This window comes from Salvia splendens, chromosome 1 (genome assembly GCF_004379255.2).
Source record: "Salvia splendens isolate huo1 chromosome 1, SspV2, whole genome shotgun sequence".
Classification (NCBI taxonomy): Eukaryota; Viridiplantae; Streptophyta; class Magnoliopsida; order Lamiales; family Lamiaceae; genus Salvia; species Salvia splendens.
This window is the reverse complement of record NC_056032.1, coordinates 20620546-20639574: the sequence shown is the minus strand read 5'-3', so window position 1 is coordinate 20639574 and position 19029 is coordinate 20620546. Positions and strand designations below refer to the sequence as shown.

The 19029-nt window shown below is 34.7% G+C and overlaps 1 protein-coding gene across 1 annotated transcript; it reads left to right on the top strand.

Annotated features, from left to right (window-relative positions):
- The first annotated feature begins 8932 nt into the window (after positions 1-8932).
- Positions 8933-10809, top strand: LOC121745066 (peroxidase 4-like). Its single transcript, XM_042138834.1, has 4 exons — positions 8933-9181; positions 9274-9465; positions 9781-9949; positions 10239-10809. Exons 1-4 carry the CDS (start codon positions 8960-8962, stop codon positions 10628-10630), a joined length of 975 nt encoding a protein of 324 aa, XP_041994768.1. The 5' UTR covers positions 8933-8959; the 3' UTR covers positions 10631-10809.
- Positions 10810-19029: the final 8220 nt, after the last annotated feature.

Genomic DNA, 19029 nt, shown 5'->3' with positions numbered 1-19029 from the left:
AAATGAAAATAATTCTTTCTCCTATTGGAGATTTTCGAAAACTCCCAAGGAAAATAAAAATGGAGTTTGAATTCCATGTAGTACCATTTAGGGGTCATTTGGTTTGGATTTAATTTGGATAAGTATCCCAAGACAATTAATTAAATCTAAGAAATGAAATACTATTTCAATAATTAGGAAGGGCCGAAAATTCCAATGAATTGGCTCGAAAAATATAAATGCATGATCCTATTAATTATTTCCCCATATTGGAAAATATAAAACATCAAGCTCATCATTTCACATTAACCACGAAAATTTATTTCACGCAAAACACTTAATCACATAGAAACGAAAGTTTCATAATTCCAAGAATCCAAAATTCGAATAACATATAAGAAGAGTCACAAAAAAAAATTTGGGATGTTACACCTAATGGCGGATGGACTAAAATAGTAAATCGGTACTCCTAATGGCGGATGGAGGGAGTACCCAATATCAAAATCTGACTTGTTGGGCCTATTTTATCCTTGAAATAAACTCAATATTAAAGCTATCTATAATTTCAGCCATTTTGGGGCTGGGGAACCATACCAAAAAAAAATCCTAAAGTTCATCTCATGTTTATTACATTTTCAGCTCTTATACATGGCTTGTGTGTGTTGCTCTAAGTCTTGAACCTTATTTTCAACTTGCTAAGCATGTTTTTTAAATGTCTACACTACTTGCTTTACAAGGTTGAGAGGCATACCTTGATTGATCATACATACGCACCTATAGTTAGGAGTTGGAGCTTGCGAGAGAGAGTAAATCCATCCCTCACGATACTCTAAACAATTCCGAGAGATATTGGGGAGCGAACTGTGGAGTTTGGAACATTGTGGTTGAGTTCATCTCCTTAAATCCTATTTTCTTTATTTTACTAACCTCTAGGACTTGTTCCTAGTGCTTTTTGTTTGTAGGTACTCTTGATGCCTCCTCGCACCCGGTCCAACAAAATGGTGGGGACAAGTGCAGAAGGGGAGGATGCGGGCATGAGCAACCCCAATCCCGAGGGAGACTTTTTTAGCATAATGGCTCAGATGATGGAGGATCTCAAACATGAGATATGGGGTGAAGTGAGGGAGAGGGGTGCCCGGATGGAAATCCAATCAAAATACCTTGGTTGGAGACTCAAAGCTTCTGGCATAGAACATGTAGTGTCGAGGGGCAATGGAGGCTATAGGGAGTAATGTTAGCAAGGAGTGTGGAATGAATGGTGATGATAGATGTGACTATGAATCAAGGTACCATGAAGATGGACTTGAAGTAGTGGAAAACGAGCTCCAAAGTCTCATGGAGAGTGGAATTCTAGGAGGGTGAGAGATCATGTTAGCTATAAGGGGTTTGAGAGGCCAATTGAATAAGAAGTCCCATATAGAGCTCGGTTGAGGCCTACCTATCGACATGGTGGTGTTTCCACAAACCAAATGGGTACCCCATTAACTCGTTTGAATATGTCCTCTTCTTTCCGTTTCTCACATGAGCCTCTTCATATGTATGGAAATGTACCTTCTTCGATGAGCTTAAACCAAATTAGTAGATAAAAAGAATGAGAGAGGGTAAAAAGGCTTGAAAGTGAAAGTAAGTCTAAAAATCCTAGAGAGCGTGATAAAAGACAATAGTGTGATGTGCAAAAGTCAAGAGAGAGTGGTGAGGGTGAGAGAAAAGGAAAATACCACAAGAGAGAAAAACCACAAGCTCAAGTTAGTCTAAGGTGTTTGTTAGATTCTAAGACCAACCTTGGGTGGGCACCAAATGAACCTTTGCCTCTTGCCGTTGGTGAGGAAAATAAGTTTTTACCCACTAACACTTCTTGTATGTCTTCTTGTGTTGATGACTTTGTAGTGAGTAAAATTGAAGATATGGAAGTGAAGCACCAAGTTGTACATGGCTTGGAAACTACTCCCCTGTAGAAGGACAAGAGGAACGAGGGCAAGTGAATGAATTCCTCGCCCAAGGTTCAAGTGCACTATCCTTATCTCCTTGTGATTATTCGTTGAATGTGATTACATTAGAGAAGCTCATTTGTGTTAATAGATTTGTTATTGATGGCTTATGTAAAAAAGTGGTCTCATGAGCTTGAATATTTGGATGCTAAATTTATTTTTGCCTCATATGTTGATCCTTTTTGGTTAAATACAAGCATTGATAGACATGACATTTCTCTTGTAAAATCTACCTTGAATGTTGGAGAGACTTCCTTTCAAGCTAAGATGTCTAAACTTTCATTTGTTGGTAATTTTGAGATTCATGAGTATGTGGATGAGAATAGTGGGACCAAGAAGAGCCAAATAGATAATGACTTTAGAACTTGGTGTTTGTTATGTTTCCATTGCAACGTGGTTAAACCCTTCAATGGGATTGGAGTGTTCTATGGTCGTTTTGTGAAGGATTTTTCCACTCATTTGTCTGTTGTGGATGGTGTTGTGATTCATGGCATAAAATTGCACTGTTCTCATGTTTGTGGTATTGTTTTAAAATTGTTGGAGCAATTGTGTGGGGATTATTTTAAAAAGTTTCTCGTGATACTTGATGTTGCATTTTACAAGTTTCTTTTGTATGGTGTTGTGCTTTATCTCCATGTTGTGCATAAAGGTTTATGGACACATGGCTCCCTTATTTTTGATAATCTCTTTAAATTGTTGGGGCAATGGAATGAAATTCATTTTGATAAACTTGGTTTGTTGGTTGATACACCTTCTTGCAAACTTGATGTGAATTGTGATGAACCTACTCTATGTGTTAAATATGATCTTGTCAATTTGTGGAGTAGCTCTTATTTGAGCAAGGATGATGTATCAATGGTTCCATATGATCTTTCATTGCATGATCTTGAGTATAGGGATTTTGTAATTATGTCTATCTTGTTTAATTTCAACCTTGCACCATATGAGGACCTTTTTTTGTATATGCCTAGTCTTGATGAGAATGTCAAATCTTTTGTGAAGATGTTCAAGAATTTGACCATCATTTGTATGGGGATGATCGAGGCAAATAGAGACAAAGTGCTTGGGGCATGTGTGTTTTGGCATGTTAAGAACTTCATATATAATGGCTTTGTTTGGGACTACATTGTGAAGGAATGCTTATGTGTATTTACACCCACATCTTGTACCTATACTTGAGGTTATTGGAGCTTTGGTATGAAGGATATCTTGATGAGTTTTTCTTGATTCCTTATGGGCGGGATTTGGGCATGAAAGAATTTATGAATTTGTGTTCTCATATTTATTGTGACTAGGCCTTGAGCTTGATGGGACATGAATTTGGAGGTCCATACAATGTCTTTTGTGTAGTATTGTCTCTTAGAGCCGTTAGTGGTCTTAACCCTTTTCATAATACTTTGATATTTGATTTACTCACGTTCTATTTTATACGCATGCGGAATGCGGATTTGAGGGCAAATCCTTTCTAAGAAGGGGATGATAATATGACCACGGATGCTAGACGGCAAAAGCCTACACTTCGACGTGAGCCATGGATTGATTGAGGAACAAAGATGAGGGAGAAGACATGCCAAGGACCCAAGGAAGCGAGGAAGAGAGAAGGCTCGGATTTGGGGACAAATCCCTTCTAAGAAAGGAAGGATGATACGATCATGGAAATCATGCGTCAAGGATTTCATATACAGCTGGATTCAGCCAGTGATCAGCCTATAGCGATGACGTCCAAACGGTTTGGAAAGGCCACCAATGTCTTCGTTTTTTAGAGGGCTTCACGTGAGTATCTTACACGCCTCAATTGGAATCTGGTGGAGGAAGTTATGGCTGTTTTACAAAAGCCGCGCATTGGAGAAAAGTTCCACCCGGCCGGGTGAATTACCAGGAGGGTAGGTCACCCGGCCGGGTGTCATTTTCGGATCCCGTTCTGCCTCGGCGGGTCACCCAAGCTATAAATAGTATTTTTCTTCATTGATGAAATTAGATGCTTGAGAGATTTGTTTCCCCTTTGAGGGTTTTTATCCAATTCCTAATTTTAAGTTGCTTGATCATCAATTGATCCAATCAAGCATGATCAAGTATAGGTGCATCATCAAGGGTTTGTGAATTCCTTAGAGTAGTGGAGCCATTAGTTGAATCTAGTATGTTGAAGATTGCTTAGAGTTGTTTTCTCCATCAATGGATTTAGCTAATATCAAATTCACCTTTCTTCGTCTCTTGTCTCCCATAAAATCCTTTTGAATCTAATTTTTGAAGGCTAGATCCACCTTATTCTTTTATTGCTTCGTGTTTTTTTCAATTGCAAGATCAAACATCATCAAAGGGTATAAATCTTGGATTAATAGATCTTTATCTATATGAATCCTTATCATAATTCCTTTTAAATACTTAATGCACGTAGTACAATTTACGGGCAGAACTAGTTAACTAACCTATATATTATCATAGATATTCTTATGTATAAGAATACTAGTATGATATTCTTTTTTCTAATTAGCATTTAATAGCCAATGAAAGGTTCTGATAGGTCTCGATTTTATTAGAAAAATAAAATAAAAATAATTGTGGAGAATTCACTAGAAACTAGCAAGAAGAAAAGATGAAATAGTTGAGATATGTGGAAAATTGCTAATTTTGTTTTTATTTGTGGAAAATTAGATGCTAAGGCAGCTTTATAATAGTCTACATAGATGTGATATGTCTCGTTTAATTGTCCAAGTGATGATATTACGCAATATTATTGGTTCAATAATATATGCACAGCATAGATTATGATTGTTTATCCTACATCATGAGAATAACCCCAAGTATATACTCCACTTCTTATTCTATTAATTGGCCTTTTAATTGGGTCCCCAGACATAACCCTTATAATAATTTTAATCAAAACTATTTAGGTCCTAATATTTAGTTATAAAATGAATTATTGATAACTAATAAAAGCCAAACTTCGAGTGTAACTTCGTGATGTTTACAAGAAAATGAAGATTTTAAAGACCGATGTTATACACATACGTAGAAGTATAATAGTTGAAGTAGTACATTTTAATAAAAGTAGTAAATACAAAAAAAATCAATGTTTTAAGACTAAAAAAGTGGGAAAATTGTTGGATAAATCATGGAATTTGTTCAAATTCAATCCCGTGAATTTAGAAACAACCAATTAAATTATAATTTTGACTTTTCTCTTTCTGGGTAGTGATAAATGTACATAATTGTATGTACATAATCAAACTTTTTTTAACTTTTTACATTGAAATCGATTGATAAACATTAATTAATATTTTACATTGAAGTTGATTGATAAACATTAATTAATATAAAATAAGTTCATACTATTCATTTTCTAAAACATTGAAAAAAATATTTGAACTTAAATATTTGTATATTTAAGGAAAAAATATTTTTTCACTAAATATTGAATAATTAATTCGAATCAAGCTCGAAATCATGTTACGATTTGACATAAAATTTCTATATCACTTCTTTCTTATTGCTACATATAATACAATAAATAACAAATTCATTTTGAATTAAATTCAATTAACTTTTAAAATGTGAGAGAAATAATTTCTGATGTAATAACTGGAAAATATAATGTGGACAAAACATTATTCTGTTGTAACGATGACGTTTTATATTTCTACGACATGATAACGTTTTACTAGAAAACTGATGTTACTGTAATAAAAATTGCGAAGTAAATATAAAAACCAATCGTTTTACGACTAAAAAGTATATAAAGGAACTCAATCAATGATAAAACACTCTCATTAAGAATCAAATATTATGACTATGAGCAAAAATGCATCAAGTGTAATTCATGACATAGTACTCCATTTTTGGCTTTTCCACGATTTAAAGAACTTTTTACTTTATTCTATTCTTATAATATGAACCTTAAATTTCATTAACTTTTTACACTCACAATTCATTATAAAACTAGTACTCCACTAAAAATGGATCCCTCCATTTACTTCTTTTCGCAATGTCAAACAATATCTTAAAATTCGTGCTGAATTAAAATGGTTCTTTAAATAGTGAACGGAATGAATAATACTACTAATTTCTTTCATTTTCTCAATCAAACTGATCTAGTTAGAATTATGTAAAGAAATGAGAATTGTAAATAAGCATATAAAGTTGTTGAATAAAATAAAGATAATTATAAATTTTTGCTTCAAATAAAATACAAACCCAAGTGTTATAATCATTAAATACGAGATACATCTACTGCAAATTTATGTATCGGGTCATTAAATAAGTCGAGCATTACTTATATAAACACACCAAAGCACAACTAAGATACAAATATGACACTAGACACAAATTTGGTTGATAAGAATCTAACTTGTCTTAACATTTCAAACAATTTCGTAGGTTATTTTGTCATCAGAAACATAAATGTTTAATTTCACACATACACATAAAAGTGGAGTCAGTGACGAATGTAATTTGTATCGTCGCAAATTAGTTTCTCGTAATTTGTATGCATCATATAGGGATGTCACTATGTCAATGCAGCCCAAAACATTGCTAAATTTAAACAGTTAGAGCATATAATTTTTAACCCAATAAAATTATAATCCGATTAGTCTACCCCCAATTAATTAACAACTCTAATAGGACTGCAATCATGCATGGTCTTATTTAATGACTGTTGAAATTTCAAATCACATACTGCATTAGAAATTAGGTGTTGACTATATATATATATATGATAAAACAAGGATTGGTTGATAAGATTTGGTAGAAAATAATGTTGTATGGGACCAATTCGACTAATTTATTACTCCCTCCGTCTCATTACAAATGATGGATTTCTTTTGGACACGGGAATTAAGAAAATGATATATATTGAATTAAAGTGGAGAGAGTAATGTATGAGAGAGGAAAAAGTAAGAGAGATAAAGACAGAATGAAGTAAGAAAGAGAGAATAAAGTAAGAGAGAAGGAATAAAGTAAGAGGTGGTTTAAGTTTTGTTTTTAGCTAAAAAAAGAAATTGATCACTTGTAGTGAGACAACTCAAAATGGAAAATTGATCACTTGTGGTGGGACGGAAGGAATATTAATTTTCTACATAATTTATTTTGACTTTTACAGCACAGCATAGACACGCATACCTCCAATAATATTCTGTGAATGCATGTACAAAAATTCATGACAATCGCAATCACGTTAGCTGTGTTTGAGCAATTAAAACTTTGAACGAAAGATAAACTCAAAAAAACAAACTTTGATTGAAATAAAATTAATTGGCTAGTTGTGATACTGATGTATTAACCATCACCCCAAAGACTTTAATTTGTTCGACTAGTTCAACTTTTTTCTAAACATCTTTTGTTATATTTTTTTCTTTAAAATGCGGTGAATTTTTTTTGAAACTGAATCTCTATGCTAATAAAATTAACTGAACCAAAACGAAAAATACCCCAAAATAAAGAAATACTACTAGAAAAAAAAGGTTGTGAGAGAGATTTTGAATTCATTACCTTTAACGGATATTCGGTTGAGTTGATTCAGATTTACTAAACTACAAAAATCACACAAGTGGTAGAAAAAATTGTAACGTGTGGGCAGGTAACATTATTGATCTCAATGTCTAATATATAAATCAATTAAAGAAAAATAAAAAAAATATAAGTCTGAAAATTGTTATTATAATGCTAAGCTTTGATACAACGTTGTTGTACTGGATCCTATTTGTCGTATTGGGCCTAGCTCGTCTTGTATGCCTATTTATATAAATGTAGGACACATAACTCTGTAATCTGAAACTGCTGTCATAATATAATTTGTTCTCTATTCTTGTTTGTGGACGTTGCCTACACGACGTTGGTGAACCATGTAAATATGTCTTTTTACATTTTTGTTTGTTTCGATTACTCAATTGTCCTATTCTGTCACAACAACTGACTTCAACACGAGAATAATTTGCCTAAATATTCCAAGCATCACGACCTTACCGAGTTGTTTTAAAATTACACTCAGTTTAAGTATTAATTTTGGGAATTAAAACATACTACTACTCCCTCCGTCCCGGCTAAGATGACACAATTCTTAGCTGGCACGGGCTTTTATGAGTTGTTTGTTAATATGGTTAATTGGAGAGAGAAGAAGTGTGTGAAAGTATTAGATAGAAAGAGAAAAAGAGTTGGATATTTAATTCGAAAAAGAGAAAAGTAGTTGGGAGAATTAATTGAAGAGAGAAAATTATCAAAAATATTAATATGTCATCTTGATTGAGACAAACTAAAAATGAAAGTTTGTTATCTTAATTGGTACAGAGGGAATAGTAGAACTGTTATTGTTTGTTACAATTGATAGAACAAAAGTGATGGATGTTACTTCAATTGTAATTTAATAAAATCATTTGTTAACTATAGTACTACTCATGTACTACAAAATAGTGTAACACACATTAATGGCTTAGATATTTTTATTCTAACTGTGCAAAGCATCATATTTTGTTACAATTGATAGAAAAAAAGTGATGGATGTTACTTCAATTGTAATTTAATAAAATCATTTGTTAACTATAGTACTACTCATGTACTACAGTCTACAAAATAGTGTAACACACATTAATGGCATAGATATTTGTATTCTAACTGTGCAAAGCATCATATGTACTACTATCGCTTCACTATAATTATTACTTATATTTGTTTTCACTTAATTTATAACTAGCGAAATATTATTATTTCATGAAATTAACTGATGAGATAGGCTAACGACCCGACAAGGCTAACCAACTTGATTATATGGTTAATATCCAATTTTAATAGTACAAATTTTGACAATTTCTCCACCTGCCTCTCCAACTTAATTGCATTGCTTTGTCGTCCAAGTAAACGTGTTTTACCTCGTAATTAATCATTAATTTGACATAATATTCGTTTTAATAATGCTGACATATTCATAATCCATGCAAAATGCTCCTATATATACACACACAACACATAGCTAGTCTCAAACTAACAAACCCAAATAACGAATGGCAGCTTCTTCAACATCAATGGTGGTGCTCGCCGCTTTATTCGCGACTGCAGCCCTCTTAACGAGCGGCGCGTCTGCTCAGCTGAGCACCGGCTACTACAAAAAAACATGTCCCAAAGTGTTTGACACTGTTAAATCCGTCGTCAAGTCTGCCATCGATAAAGAGAAGCGCATGGGCGCCTCACTCCTCCGTCTCCACTTCCACGACTGCTTTGTACAAGTACAATGATTTACAATTTCATAGTAGTATTTTTTTAAAACTAAATTTTGCTACATGGTCATTACTAATTATACTTATGAAAATACTAATAGGGTTGTGATGGATCAGTACTCCTAGACGACACATCGTCGTCGCGAGGGGAGAAGACTGCGAATCCCAACGTTAACTCCATCCGAGGTTTCAACGTAGTGGACAACATCAAATCTAAGGTGGAGTCTGTCTGCCCCGGCGTCGTCTCTTGTGCGGACATCTTAGCCATTGCGGCTCGTGATTCCACCGTTATTGTCAGTAACTAAGTCGTGTTTATAAATTAATTATTGCTCCCTCCTTCCCCCAGTTTTCCATTTTGGTCTATCCCATATTACTTGTCTCACTTCACTTTTACTATTTTTATTTATGGACTTCACATTCCACTAACTCATTTTCACACATATTTTATTATAAAACTAATATGTAAAAGTAAGACCCACAAACCACTTAATATTTCAACTCACTTTCTTTTACATTTTTTAAAACCCATGTCGGGTTAAAGTGGGACACATGTTAGGGGGACAGTGGGAGTACAGAATTAAGAACTAACAGAGAAAATATGAATGCAGCTTGGAGGACCCACATGGGACGTGAAACTAGGAAGGAGGGATTCGAAAACAGCGAGCCTCGCCGCCGCGAACAGCGGCGTTATTCCACCACCATCCTCCACCCTCAACAACCTCATCAATAGGTTCCAAAACCTAGGACTCTCCACTAAGGACATGGTCGTCTTATCAGGTTTCATTCATGTGCATAATTAAATTATACTCATTCCGTGCATAATTAAATGTCACATTTTTTATACTCGAATAGTAAAAATGAAATAAGATAATTATTGATGAACAGATGAAAAAGGAAAATTGAGTTATTCAATAATGGATAGAGATGTTAAAGTGGGTTCAGAATTTGAGACTTTTTTGCCTCAAAAATAACTATTTGACTATTATCTCATTAACCCAAGTGATAACCTTATGATATGATATGATATGATATGATATGATATGATATGATATGATATGACGTGTAGGGTCACACACGATAGGGCAAGCGAGATGCACGACGTTCAGAGGGCGCATCTACAACGAGAGCAACATCGACGGGTCATTCGCTCGCACGAGGCAGGGATCCTGTCCTAGAACAAGCGGCTCGGGAGACAACAATCTCGCCCCTCTCGACCTCAAATCTCCGACCTTCTTCGACGGAAGTTACTACAAGAACCTCCTTGACAAGAAGGGCCTCTTACACTCTGACCAAGTCCTCTACAACGGCGGCTCCACCGACAACCTCGTCGAGACCTACAGCAAGAACCCCAAAGCCTTCGCCGATGACTTCGCCACAGCCATGATCAAGATGGGCGATATTAGCCCTCTCACCGGATCCAGCGGAGAGATTAGGAAAAACTGCAGGAAGGCCAACTGATCACAGTGATTGAATCCCAATAATAAATCTCTTTTGTGTGTGTCTCCAGTTTTTTTTCTTTCTTTTTAACATCATAAGAAAATGCTGTTTTAACAAAGGAATGTCGATTTGGCGACTTTGTATTGATTTCTGTATGTGGGGTCTGATAGTTTGTCAAGTGTATTAATTACTTCTCTCAATTTTTTTGTGATTTTGTTATTTATTCCCTTTCTTCTTATGTTTTGTTTTGGTACAACAAACAAATAAAATTAGAGGACGTTCATTCAGAAATAAAGAAAAAGGTTAAGTTATGAAGTATATTTATCAATAATGGTAAAGGAAATTTAAATCCAGATTCTCCTACAACCAGTGACGGGCCGATGACTCCACCATCATCCGACAGTATATTGGAAACGTCGATAATAGGCCATCGACCCCACAGTTTCGGCTGCTCTTCCCAACCGGTCACCGATAGACAATCTTCTTTTGACTTAAATAATATTAGTGGTTAATCGAGAGAGCATGGGAATTGGGGCTTGTGGGTATGTTATTTATTTATTTGAAGTTGTAGCGAAAACTAATAGATTGATCTTTGATTTTATGAATACTAGTATCACATCCGTGCATAGCATGGTCCATTTTATTTTTTTCCAATTATGAAATATTTTGTTTAAATTAGTAAACAGTTGTGAATTTAAATTTTTAAATAAATATGATGAATCACTAATTATAGTAAATGTGAATGGAAATTTATTTAATTATTGAGAATCAAGAAGCTGAAAATATAATAAGAAACATTCAACCAACATAATTAATCTCATTAATTAATTAATAATGAGAATGTAAAAAATTCAAAATATATTTATGTATGGTGCAGATTAAATGACCCATTATCATCAATCCCATAAATTAAGAATGAAAGGGCACTCATTAATCTTATTAATTGCCAAATTAATCAAACAAATCACCCATTAATCAGACCTAATTATCTACATTTCGAAATTTTTCTCAGGAATAAAATTTAAAAAGTACAAAATTCCAGACAGTAGATTATCATAGAACCCTAAACGGCTAAACCCATATAACCAAATAGTAACTTGTTATATTCTCCAAAATTGTGTAAATTCTCAAATAATACTATACACCAAAATTATTTGTAATAATAGACCAGAAATTAAATTAAAGTTTGCATATCAATTTTAGAAAGATTAGAATTATAAGAAAAATAAATAAATTATTAGTACTAAATAACATTCACACAAACATACAAAAGTGAGTTTATCAATATAATAATTTTTCATCAATAGAAGATAGAAAATAAATTATAGTTAAATTTAATTATCTATTTCACTACAATAGTATACTGAGATTATCAAATACAATAGATAATTTTATAGTATTAATATAAATCTTTAAAATTAGATTATTACCACTGTAATATTCATTATACTTTTTTAACTTCCCTCAATCATCTTTCAATACATTTTCACTACCACGATTTATTTATCATTTATATGACATTTATGTTAATTTCTCACAAATAGGAGCAAGTTTACGTTGCTCGAACCCCATCACCAAGATAAATGCACACAACACAAGCAAAACTAAGCAATTAATTCAGCATATAGACAGCATAAACAATAACCAATTTGAAATTGATACACAATGACAAATTTGAAACTGATACATTTAATTCTGTGAAAATATGAATTACCGTTTTGCATTTAAAATTGAAAAATGAATCATTTAAACTCTCTATATATTACTCCATTTTTTCCAGAAAAACGGTTATTTTTAGTTTTTAATATGGTCCGTTTAGTAAAAACAAATGAAGGAAGTTAGGATTCAGCTAAAATACAAATACGTGGAAAATAATACTGTATATTATTTTTGTAAAATGGAAAAATGACTCTGAGCTGAGACTAAAAATAAAGCAAACTTACATCACACAAAACAAAAAAACCTAAAGAATGTATAATTACCACTTCTCCTAATGAGATTTAAGATATTGTTTATCAAAAGCTATAATTTAAGATTATACTGGTGAGACACTTCCTAGTCGAGCTTCATTTCATTGCAATATAGTCACCATATACACTAAAAACCCAAACCTTGGAACCTAAATCTTAAACCCTTAACTTTAAAATATACTCATTATGACCAACAAATGAGGCAAATATCAATAAAATTCTCCCTCCACCCAGTTCAATTTTACTTTGTTGACCACTTATTCTATTTTGGGGGTTTTAGATCTGTATTCGATATCTTATACTGGATCAGCCTACTTGATAATCCTTCCTGATAGTAGAGGTTTTTTTTTACCTGAATCTTGGCTGTAAATCTATTTTTATGCTCATATCAAGAAAATGCTTTACAATAGGGCTATGTGAACGGTAAAAAAAAATCTTACTTGCATTCATCCAAGCATCTATTCAACCAATGGTATTATTTATTGGAGCCGAAGTAGTGTTTAGTTGAAGCTAGACTTGTATTCTATCTTCAAATATTAAATATAGAGTTATTTCATTAAATTACATGACTTTTGTAAATTAAAATATACTACTATTAAACATACCATTTGACTTTTTTATAATTTACTAATATGTATTATGTCTAATTCTGTGTATTTTTTTATTATTTATATTACTTGAATTAGTATTTTAATTAAATTCACAATATATGCTGTAATTTATTTAAGTGAAGCCAATTTAATCAATTGGTCCAATAAATAAGTAAGAAAATTCTAAACAACAAAATTTAATAAATTAAACACATAATCAAATTTATTGATTAACAAAATTAAAAGGTAATCATCTATTAAATAAAATAATTGGACCAAGCAATTAGAAATATTTTAAAAGTTCATTACAAATCAAGAGTTGATATGATACATATTTATTAGGCTAAATAATAGAAGATCAAGCTGACATCGAAGAGAGAGATGTTGTTTCCCAATTATCAAGATCATCATCTCCAACATTCACCACTGATTTGGGCACGGACGCATGCGTCATGTTGAATTTTGGAATTTTGTTGGAAAAAATTGTTTTGTGAGAAGTATTTATAGAGATTTTGCTTTGTTCCATACCAAGAGTCTCTTTGATTCAATGACTCTTCACTCTTCTTATTCCTATGGTAATTCATATGTTCATGAGTATTGATGGTAGAATTAAAAGAAAATTAAGTAGTATTATGTTAATTGTCAATAACGGCAGAATGAAGAGAGACAAATAATCTACTCTAGCTGTTATTCTATCTTTAACGGCATAAAGGGAATTAAATATTACCATGAAGTGATGAAACTGTCCATTAGGAAAGAAACTTCCGACATTTATATTTATTAAAAAAATCATTTCATTTAAGTTATAATTTTTAACCTAAAATGGAAATTTTGTAAATATTCTCAAAACTCCCCTTTTGTATAGATGTATAGATTGTAAAATTAAAGATGTCAATATCATTTTTTAATGCATTAGAAAACTAAATTGTTATATGAAATAGACTAAAGTACATTTTTGTTCATATCGTCGTGTTATAAAGTTGGTCCAGTACATTCACCTTTTTAAAAACGAGTCCCAAACAAGTACAAACGTTGCCGGAGTCATTATTTTTTAACGGAACCATAAAAAACTGACTGTCGTCGCCAATTAAGCGCGGTTATATGGATTAACAAAGTTTAATTAGTAATTAAGCGACATTTGACTCTATTTGCCTCTCCTATATGAGCAATCCCATCTCCACCACAACCCTCCAACATCAAATCGCCGCCGCTAAAAGGTCAAAGCCCCAGCGCGCCGCCATGGAGCATTGGTGTTGCAGTTGCCTGAAATTTCATCATCTTCGTCGCCACAAGCGACGACTTCCTCTCCGTCCTTTCGCAGCCCCTAATTTTTTATTTGCTCACCGGAAAATGGACCCTCGGACCACAACTATTTTGTTGAAGAGAGGAGAAAAACGAAGACGAACACTTGCTATCAAGATTAATAGACAAGAGCAAGAACATCTCCGATGAATTGTTGAGAAATGTCGTAATAAGCTTTATCCTCGCCGGCCGCAACAGTGACACTAGAGTTGGTAATTTTTGGCATGATACGATAATCCGAATCCGCATGAAATTAATGGGTTTGGGTCAAAACTTACTGAATTTGTGCCCTTATTGGGTCGACCCATTAAGAACACAAAAATTCGTGTCGTGTTCGCGTCGGATTCAGGTTACCCGTTAAGAAAGAAATTATAATAATATTAATTTTTATTATATTAAAATTTGAGTTAGGGTAGTGAAATGTGATTTTTGATTTCTGAAGTCTGAATTCGTTAATACTTAATTACTCTCTCCGTCCTACAATAGGAGTCACTCTTATCATGGGCACGGGTGTTAAGAAATTTAAAGAATAGTGGGTTGGAAAAGTTAGTGGAATATGAGACCCACTTTTTTGTATTAGTTTTATAATCAAATGTGAGTGAAGTGAGTTAGTGGAATGTAAGACCTACTTACCATTTATGGTAAAAGTGAAGTGTGGCTCTTATTGTGGGACGGAGGTAACATATCATGTCGTGTTGATCCATAGTGGTCTGTGTCAGGTTCGGGTTTGAGGGTATAGCAGGTTGGGTTTGTGTTCGTGTTCGGGTTTGGTGTTTGGTTAATAGATCGTGTTCGTGTTCATGCTTATTGGGTCGGGTCATTAACAGGTTGACACGATAACGACCCAACAAGCACGGTTTGTCACCCCTACGCGACACGACGTTGTCGGCTCTGTCATGGCTGTTTTGGCTGCTGTTACCATTGCTAGACGCCGAGGTCAAGATTCTGAATGAATTGGAGAGCGTGCGCCGCGAGAACAGGAAATCAATCGGAGATGTGTGCATCTACAAGGAGCTGTGGCAGATGCATTAACTGCAGGCAGCGATGTCAGAGGGGATGATACTGTACACGTTGGTGCCGATCGACACTAGGAACAGCAAAAACAATGATGTGTTTCCAGATGGAACGTTGATCGGGATGGATTGATTCATCTCATATTCGACTTATGCAATGCGGAGAATAAAGAGCATTTGGGGAAAAGACTGTTTGGACTATAGGGCAACAAAGATCCAGTTATTTTTGTAGCGAAGGGGAACAAAAGAGGGATGGGAAGATGACGAGAGAGAAAGAGACAGGGAGGAGGAAGAGAAGAAATGTGATACGTTCAAATAGGGATTTGCATATTTTTTTTTTATTTTCTTGTTCATTAAGATAGGGCTAGTCTTATAGACATGAGTCATTGTATCCTTCATAATCAATTAGAAATATAATTAGCCTTATTTTATTTTCACGCTTTTATTTCAATTCTGTATTGTTCTTGGTTTGATCGACGGGCAAAGCTCCCGCGACTACCTTTTATCCCTCCGCCGATCGCAATCGCGACGCCGGAATCTTGTTAAGGTAAATTATCCCTTAACAATTGCTGCTTTCATCTTCGCAACTCATGGCTCATACCAACGACGAAATCATTTTGTCTTCCCTATATGACCGGTAATGGCTTTATGCAACAGATTAAACAAGAGGTTGGACGTGGTTGACGAACAACAACGCTTGTGCACCTACACGGATTCATATGCGCCGCTGCAATATCCATCTTGGCCTGTTGCAACTGCTGTCGCGCAACCGCGACCTCCACTAGACCCGCCCATTGGACAGCCGTGGAATTACATCCAGTCCGGTCCCGACGTCTCGTGTCGGCGTATGATCCTAAACTTTACCACCACCAATTCAACCCTTCCGCAGCCCCGCAGCCGCCCTACACCTACATGGATTCGTACGCGCTGCTGCGAATTCCTTACCCCAGATCACAGAATCCACCGCTCCCATACGTCCCGCCCCGTCAAGCGTATTCTTACCACGAAAAGCCCGGCGAAATCCCAATGCGAAATCCCTACGCCGGATACCACCTGGGGCAGCCTGCCTACCAGTCCCCATGTCCGCCGTATACAGACCCAGATTCATACATGCAGCCTATGGATTCGCACCAGCACCACACCTACAGTCAGGATCACTATCAATTCCATCCATACCAGCGGACGCCTACTGGCAGCAGCGCCATCAATACCAAGAGCCGGTCTCTTTGGGGAATGCTCTCGACCTTGATGTTCTGAGGGTTTTGGAAGACAAGAATCAAAGGGTAAATGGAGCTGGGGATGATTGTAGTGTTCCGATGGAACTCCCTATCCTAGACCCACAGGCCAATGATGAGCTCTCTTCTTCCACAGCTCGTTCTGCGAGCTCACAGTCTCCGTCAGAGAACAAGGTTCTGTATGAACAGAAACAGATAAGTGTGGCTGAGCACTTAAGTTAAAACAAAAATTTTAAGCTGGAAAGTAGACAGGTAGCTTCGGATGTCAAGAAGGGGACGAAGGATAACAGTGGAGAACTAAAGGGAGCTGGCAGTGAGCAGCCTTCTTCAACAGGGAAGAGGGGTAGGAAAACAATGGTTTATGCCTTAGTGTCTCCTATGATAATATACAACATGACTACGCAAATGGCGTAAACAGAGGGAAATTATTGCCACGAAAATCAAAGGAAATCAATGTCACATCTATCTTGTTTTCTCCTCAGTACAAAATTCTGATGGCCGTAGGCATTTTTGGTGGTATTGCCACATCCAACTTGTTTTCTTCATTGGAGTCATGGCTTGTGGAAGAACACTTGAAGGGAAACTCTGAACAAGTCAATGACTTTCTCCAAGGCAATATTCCATGGCAATGTATTCAAAAATCTGTTGGTTAGTGATTATTTTAATTTGGGGTATGTATCTCTCTTCGAAGCTGCTGCAAACTTTTCTTGCTATTAGAATGATTGTGATATTATCATCATGGATTATGAATTCTGGCGACCCTTCAGAGAGCAAGGACTTGCTCACTCTATTTAAAGGTTATTGGGGTACAAAACAACGATTCTTGTTCATTAAGTTAGGGCTATTCTTATAAATTGGAGTTATTGTATCATTCTCGATCAATCAGAAATACAATTATCCTTATTTTATTTTCAAGCTTTTATTTCAATTCTGTATTGTTTTTAGTTTGATCGACGGGCAAAGATCCCGCGACTACCGTTTATACCTCAGTCGATCGCGATCGCAACGCCGAAATTTTGTTAAGGGAAATTATCCCTTAACAAAGTGATAGTCAATTATTACTAATTACACATTGTTAATTTAGTCAAATGTATCTTAATTAGCATTGATCGTTATGTTTTGACCGTTCCTTCAAAAAGAACGACTTCAGTGACATTTTTGTTTGTTTACGGCTCAATTTTCGAAAATTGAATGTTAGGACCAATTTCATAAAATGGTCATATATTTAGGACAAATAATATACTTAGTCTATAAAATAAAACAAACAAAGCTAAATGTATCAAACGATGGTGATGTTAATATAAGATGTTAACATAAGATTTGTAGCATCATTTTCCACTATATACTCCCTCTGTCCCGGCCTAAGCGAGACGTTTCTATTTTCGCACAGGAATTTAGGTAGTGGTGTTTAGTGAATTAAATTATTAATAGTAAAGTAAGAGAGAGAGTAACGTAAGAAAGATAAAGAAAGAAAAAAGTAAGAGAGATGATAAAGTAAGAAAAAAGTAAGAGAGATGATAAAGTAAGTAAGAAAAAGCGATAATAAAGTAAGAGAGAGGAAAAAGTGAGAAGAGAAAGAGAGAGGAAAAAGTAGGAGAGATAAGAGGAAAAAGTAGGGGAGAGGAGGGAGTTAATTGTTGCCAAAAAAGGAAACGTCTTACTTAGGCTGGGACGTACCAAAAAGAAAAACGTCTCACTTAGGCTGGGACGGAGGGAGTACATGTTTATCCTTATTTATATTATAATTGATCTGTCCATCTACATTTAGTTTTATGTATCAGGCTATACGATAAAATAGTAGTGTTGGAGCATTTCTTTTTGGCACGAAGATTAAGAAATAATCGATGAGTTAAATATAGTGAGAAATGAGAAATAAAGTATATGAGAGGGTGGAGTAGGAAAGTTGTGAGAGAATAAAATAAGAGAGAGATTAAATAAGAGATAATAAAGTGAGAGAAATAATAAAATAAGAGAGATTAAGTTTCTTATATTTTGCCAAAGAAGAAAACGACTCAACTGTAATGAAAGAATCCAAAAAAGAATATGTTCCAACACTAATGGAACAAATAGAGTATATTTAAGATAAAGGTAAGTAAAATATAGACTATGGATATAATTACGTAACTAGATACTCCTCCGTTACGATGAAATCGACATTATATCTTTTTCTATCCGTTCAGCAAGAACCATACACCCTCTAAAATGCCCATCAGTTTGAGCTAGTGGTGGGCTTTCAGTCGTCCAATTATGGAGTATAACACAACAAACCAACAAATATTTAATTGGCCCAAAACGTACTTAATTAATTAC

Excerpts from the sequence above, each read along its gene's own strand:
- LOC121745066 (XM_042138834.1), top strand. The coding sequence starts at position 8,960 with ATGGCAGCTTCTTCAACATCAATGGTGGTGCTCGCCGCTTTATTCGCG. Across the intron at positions 9,182-9,273 it reads TCCACGACTGCTTTGTACAA|GGTTGTGATGGATCAGTACT; the intron begins GTACAATGATTT and ends AAATACTAATAG. Across the intron at positions 9,950-10,238 it reads GGACATGGTCGTCTTATCAG|GGTCACACACGATAGGGCAA; the intron begins GTTTCATTCATG and ends TATGACGTGTAG.